We start from the raw sequence: 6748 nt of genomic DNA on the forward strand, positions 1-6748 counted from the left end.
ATACACTCATGATTGAACGACTGCATTGATCAAATAGTCTAAAATTTTGTTGGAAGATTGCTGATACAATTGGGGCAGAGAAAACTCTTCTTGATCCATTTTTTCATTTAATGGATCTCACCATGTTCTCGACTGGATTCATTTTGGTGAAATTGATTCTGTGGCACTAACAACAATTTTATTTCGTTGACGAGTCATTGTGCGTAACGACATTATTGAAGAGTCATAAAGTACACTCATGATTGAACGACTGCATTGATCAAATAGTCTAAAATTTTGTAGGAAGATTGCTGACACAATTGGGGCAGAGAAAACTCTTCTTGATCCATTTTTTCACTTAATGGATCTCGCCATGTTCTCGATTGGATTCATTTTGGTGAAATTGATTCTGTGGCACTAACAACGATTTTATTTCGTTGACGAGGCATCCTGCTTACTTCTATTTCTCAAGAGTCGTAAAATACAGTCATGCTTGAATAATGAGTCAGTCATGATCAAATGATATAAATTATAATGGAAGATTGCTGAATCAATTTAGAAAAACTTTTCTTTTCTAAGGTAAAAAAACTCTTCTTTTCTATCTTGATCAAGATTTTTCACATAATCATTCTAGCCATGTCTGAACTGGATTCATTAGGTAATTCTAACTACCAACGATTTTATTTCGTTGACGAGACATCCTGCTTACTTCTATTTCTGAAGAGTCATAAAATGCAGTCATGCTTGAATGACTGTTTTTATCAAATGATCTAAATTTTATTGGAAGATGGCTGAATCAATTTAGAAAAACTTTTCTTTTCTATCTTGATCAAGATTTTTCACATAATCATTCTCGCCAAGTTCTCCTCTGGATTCATTGGGTGAAACTGATTCTGTGACACTACCTACGATTTTATTTCGTTAAATGATTTGAAGAGTCATAAAACGCATTGTTGAGCACCTGTTTCTTATTAAATCCTCCCTATTCTTATGGAAATATTGTATAATCTATTAACGTATAATAATTAAACCATTTTTTTGTCTATTTTTACTATTTTTTCACGTTATTCTGCTTATCGTATTCTCTAGATTCTTCTGATAAAATTATCTTGACCTGTGACACAACTCACGATTTCATTTCTTCGACGAGTCATCTAACTTTTTATCGATGAGTCATAAAATATAGTCACGGTTGAATACAACGCATTTTAGGTCTAATTTAAAGATTGTTGGTCTGATTAAGAAAAAATAAATAAACCTGACTTATTATCTTGACAATGTTAAATTTACGTGGACTTTGATTTGCCGGTTCTCCTCGAGCTTTCACCTCAATGAACGTTTTCCTTTTAGAAAATAACGCATCTCTTTAAGATCAATCGAATCTTCTCAAGTGGAATAACCGCACAATTTGACCAATCAATAACCAATACGTCCTCTGAATTTCACCTTTGGGTTAAACAATCATTAAAACTAGGAGACCTTCATCACCAATTCGCCCTCAATAGAATCCTTGATAGTTTCAAAAGAAAAGCGTGGATTGATTAGTTAAATAAAATCAAAATTAGAAGCAAAAGCTCATTTCAGAAAAAAACGCACAATTTATGATCCAACATGTACCTAATCAAAAATTTAATATTTCCCTTGTTAGTCGTAAAGGTTTTTTTTTCGTATAACATCATAAAATTATTTAATAACATTTCGTAGTCTGAAAAAATGGTCAATTTTTATCTTTTTTTTAATCTAAAAACTGAATAATTCAATATCTGGAATGAATAACGCCTAAATTATTTTTGTAATGATATCACGATTATTTTTGTTCGTTGTTCCCACAGATTTTATTGTTTTCCGTTCAAATTCCTTCTCCTGTGTTATTTACACAACTGGAGATAAAAGGAGATTATTTACGTTAAAGTTGATGAATTTCAAAAAATTTACTTGACGAATGAGTATAAAAACTGAGTATAAATGAGTATAAACTTAGCAGTTGATGTGACCCACCGCGATGAGTAATTGTTTATATGTATGATTTATTCATGCACAACAGAAGATTGAAAATAAATCAATTTTGAGAGTATTCAGAAAAAATCTGATATTGAACATTTTTTCGACCGATTAAACCCAAATATAATTTTTCTAATTATTCAGAAATCGTGAGATGCGGTCTGGTGTGATGTAGGTTTCAGAAAAACATTTTCTTTATCGTGCCAACGTTTCGATCTTTATTGAGATCATCTTCAGGGCTCAAAGTGTTTGTTTTGTGTAATTATGCCATTCTTGCGTGTCGTGTTGAGAGACTCTTAAAGAATGGCACAATTACACAGAAGACAAACACTTTGAGCCCTGAAGATGATGTCAATAAAGATCGAAACGTTCGCACGATAAAGAAAATGTTTTTCTGAAATCTACATCAAACCAGACCGCATCTCACGATTTCTGAATAATTATCGATTAACGGTCACTATTCACCACACATATAATTTTTCTATTTTTATTTAGATATAAAGTATAATTTAAAGGCAAAATTTTGATTAAAAAAATAAACAGTTGTGTGTTAATAAAAATAAATGGTATAAATTTCGACATTTACCTGTTGGAAAGTCAACATCCAGTTATAAAAAAATTTCCGCTCGGTTATGAAGTTATCAAGGCTGTAAAAATTCTTATGATTCACCCCGATTAAGCAGATAAATCCTTGCTAAACGGGCTTTCTTTAAGCAAGAAAATCTTTTGAAAACTTTCTGTTTTCATTCAAATGCGATCTGTGATGTGAATTATAATGAAGTGTGAGTTGAATTCCAATTTTTGATCCATTTTGCAACGCAGGTGAAAAATGTTACGCAATTCTTTTTAATATTCCATGCGAGCTTAATTTATAAATGAAATACCATGCAAAGTTCGTGTTTTATTTATATTTTTTTAGTTAATAACATGATCCAAAGAGCTAAGACTTTTTTATGGATGAATCCGCTTGGTGTCATCCAAAGGAGGCGTGTCCTAAGTCGTACAAGAATTTTTAAAAAAACTTACTTGATGCTGGGCAAAAGCGCTGGTCGCTAAGACGAAAAGCAGCATTAAAGAATACATGTTTGGAAAATTCCTTCTTTTTTTTCTGAATTGACTTGTTTCTCTGTGATGATGGCCGAGTACTGATGCCAAGGACTAAGGAGGGACTACCGAGCGGGCGTTTGAACTACCTTTCCTTTTGGAATCCCCACCCTTGCTTGATTGCTGCACGGACTCCACCAACGGCCGACTCTGCCCTCCTACACCCGTCTTAAAACAAAAAAAGGACATATGCATCCAATTCATTTGCATAAAAAGCTGAAACGAGCGTAAAACTACTATGTAAAAACATATTAAAGCATAGCCCACCCACTTCTAGCTTTTCTTTTAAGACTGCGTTCATTGCATGAAAGAGAATTTTCATCTCCTTTTTTATTTGTAGGAATATTTTTACCATCCCTAACCATTTTTCCAGCATATTCTAATTCGATTACTTCATATTTCCAATTAATAATTGTACAGAAATATAAGAGTTAAAAAGCATACTAATTTCACTTCCAATAAAATTTTATAATTTAAGCTATTTTGACTGTCATCTAGTCCAGCCTACATGCAGCTTTAAGCTGCTGACATCTGAACCATGGCACACTGAACCCAATCATCTGAGACAGATCCATTTACCAACACAGCCTCTTCTATTCACAAATTGTTTGTAAGCTTGAAATTTATTGGATTAAAATGCAGTCAAAAGTTTGTTGATATTTGCCTTAGATGCAGAACAGAGAGAGAGAGAGTGGAAACCAAAAGGACAACGATACATTACTCAGAAGAGCAAGAACAAGAGTGCCTCTTCGGTCCATGAACTATCACCTTCGAGACAATGAGGATATCATGGGACCGGTGATATCGAAGATATAGATGACAACAGCAGTGATGTGAAGAGGAGGATGGAAAGATGCTTGTTGGTGCCAAGCGCATGGCGGGGCTAAAAGGCCCTGAACTTTCATGATTGAACGGTTGAATTTAGATATAAGCAGTATAATTTGCTACAATAATTGAACAAATTCAGCCATTACTTTCTCATTTCTATTATACTTAATTTAGAGGGAAAAAAACGCAGTAGTGGATTGAATTTTATAAATATTATTTGATAAGACCAGTATCCTTTAGGAATTTAAATACTTTTTAAGTTTCATTTATTCATGTGAAGAAACAGTGAAAAATAATTTTGCTGTGGGATTTCTTGTAGAGAACTGAAATGTGATAGCCTGGTCTACTCCTTCTTAGTTAATTTGTTCTGTCAGACATGTTCAACATTTTGCCATCATCAATAGTGGATTTGTCCCATCGCTTAGAGTGTCTGACACGCCAAACCAGCAATGATGCAGGATGATCAGTATGACCAAACTATAGTATATTTTGCAAAACGATAATAATAATAAAGTAGTTCCCATCATCTATTGTCAATATAAGTCTGGCTTTTCAACACATTTTTAATATATGATTTTTTTTTGTGATTTAAAGCTTCTCTTATACACTGCAATAAAACCAGATCTATTTCAGTTTCTGAATTTAGAATACTTTTGTGTTCATTCCTTGAAAAGTGAAGTATCCTAGAAAAATTTGAACTCTTTTCTAAGTACTTCATCTTAACCACTCACTATTAACACAATGTTATTACCAATCCTGGGGACTCTGGTGCAAAGAGTTTAAGACGCAGCACTCATATTTTCTACACTAGTTCTGGGTTTAAATCCAAATACAACTAACAGTCCAACCCAATGAGTACAGGCTGACTAAAACGATCAGTGACGAACAAATTTCAGATTCATAACCCCAGACTGTTTTGTGCTTAGCTCTATGGGCCATGAAGACCCTTGGCTTCCCTGACAGGCTACCACATTGCTTTATTATTTGCTTCTGTAGTCCACTCCTGACTCCTAACATTCTGAGCTCCTACTCGAAATCACCAACCCACCTGAGCCTCAGTCTTTCTCTAATATGCCTTCCCACTGATGTCCATCTTCTGGACTTTATTAGTGACTGAATTTTTATAATGCTCCCGTCAGTTCTGCATTTGTTTTTTATCCATTCGTTTTCTATAATGACCGATCTCCACCTCATAACTTTTTGAGGTCCTCCTTGACATCCACATCACTTCCTTCCTCTTTAACATCATAGTTAAGGAAGTCTATGCTAAAGACATTTTAGCATATATTACAATATATTATATTGTATAAAAGCAATAATAATGATATTACTATTATTATTACTATAATAAAATTATATACAATGCAATGGTTTTTTGGGGTAGGCAATTTTATATTTAATCAAATTAAGGTAAATAAAATTAGGTCAATTTCTCTGGTAATTTGAAGGCTCTTAGTTACAAATAATACAAAGGAACTCCTTTTATTATTATTATTTTTTTTAATGAGGGTATTTCAACTACAGGGTTATATAAACTCTTGGGGTACCCGTGTTATAATAAATAGATACAGTAATACGTAGGAATAGCAGCAATAAAAAATTGATTATTATTATTATTTCTTTTAATGAGAGTATTTCAGCTATGGGGTTAATAAACTCTTGGGGTATCGGTGTTATACATAGGAATAATAGCAATAAATATTTCACATTTTATTATTATTATTATTATTTTCACTAGTTTTTGTGGTCCGCTTGACCAATATATCTTTCAATCTTTATCTCAACTAAAAACCTTAATTAATTAAAAATTATTTTTTTTGTTATTTATTTATTTTTAATTTTTTTATATATTTTTTTTTAATGAGGGTATTTCGGATTTTGTTTTAGTTTCCTTTCAGGGAGTACTGTTTTCCTTTTTTAACCATTATTATCACTGGTTTTGATCTTTAATTTAAAGAACGTTTATAGTTTTATTTTATTCCACTATACGGATTATATTGCTATTCTCCTAATCTCGCAGAATCTGATGGAAGTCACAGATTCAACCTTTGTTCCGGAGCCGCCTGATAAGGACGACTTCTTTTCGGTCAGATGTAGTAAATGGTGTAGAAAATACATCTTGATGTCTCTGACCCCTGCCTCAGGAAAAACCTTCAATGATTATAGTCCTTTTCGAGTCTGTAAATTTATAAAGGGTTACTGCCCGCAAATCTCTCTCAAATTTCTCAAAAATGGTTCAGTCCTATTAGACGTAAAACAAGAAAAAGATTTCCTCAATTTGAAGTATGCTTCCACTTTCGAAAACATCTCTATTAAATATGAATTGCATAAGTCACTAAATTACTCAAAGGGGGTAATAACTGTTGGAGAACTTTTACGGTGCAGCGAAAGCGAAATTGAAGATGAACTTAAGTCGCAGGGAATATCTAGAGTGAAACGTATTTTCAAAATGGTGAACGGTGTCAAAACTCCAACTCCCACCTTAATACTCACATTTGAAAAACCCGAACTACCTGAAAAAGTATCGTTTGATTTTTTGAACGTAAGAGTCCGACCATTTGATCCTAATCCAATATTATGTTTTGCGTGTTATCGCTATCGGCACACGCAAGCCTCTTGTCAAAACAGGGTCTGCAGCAAATGCGGGGAATCCACCCACACAATTACGGAATGTACTAACGAGCCGAAATGTGTGAACTGTGGTGATGCACACCCATCTTTCAGTCGACAGTGCTCGGTTTACATCAAAGAAAAGGAAATTGAAAAAATAAGAAGCAGAGAAAAAGTTTCCTATAAACAGGCGGAATATATTTTCAGAAGACTGAATGTAAATGCA

General features: G+C 33.3%; 1 protein-coding gene across 1 annotated transcript in view; it reads right to left on the bottom strand.

Annotated features, from left to right (window-relative positions):
• The window catches only part of LOC106663476 (GILT-like protein 1), a 28180-nt gene extending 24993 nt beyond the window's left edge, over window positions 1–3187 (bottom strand). Inside the window, exon 1 of the mRNA XM_014388335.2 lies at window positions 3007–3187. Within this exon, the coding sequence (XP_014243821.1) occupies window positions 3007–3063 (57 nt within the window). The 5' untranslated portion in view covers window positions 3064–3187. The remainder of the gene's footprint in view (window positions 1–3006) is intronic.
• Window positions 3188–6748: the final 3561 nt, after the last annotated feature.

The sequence above is a fragment of the Cimex lectularius genome, unplaced genomic scaffold (genome assembly GCF_000648675.2).
Source record: "Cimex lectularius strain Harlan isolate CLEC.00 unplaced genomic scaffold, Clec_2.1 scaffold2, whole genome shotgun sequence".
NCBI classification, from domain to species: Eukaryota; Metazoa; Arthropoda; class Insecta; order Hemiptera; family Cimicidae; genus Cimex; species Cimex lectularius.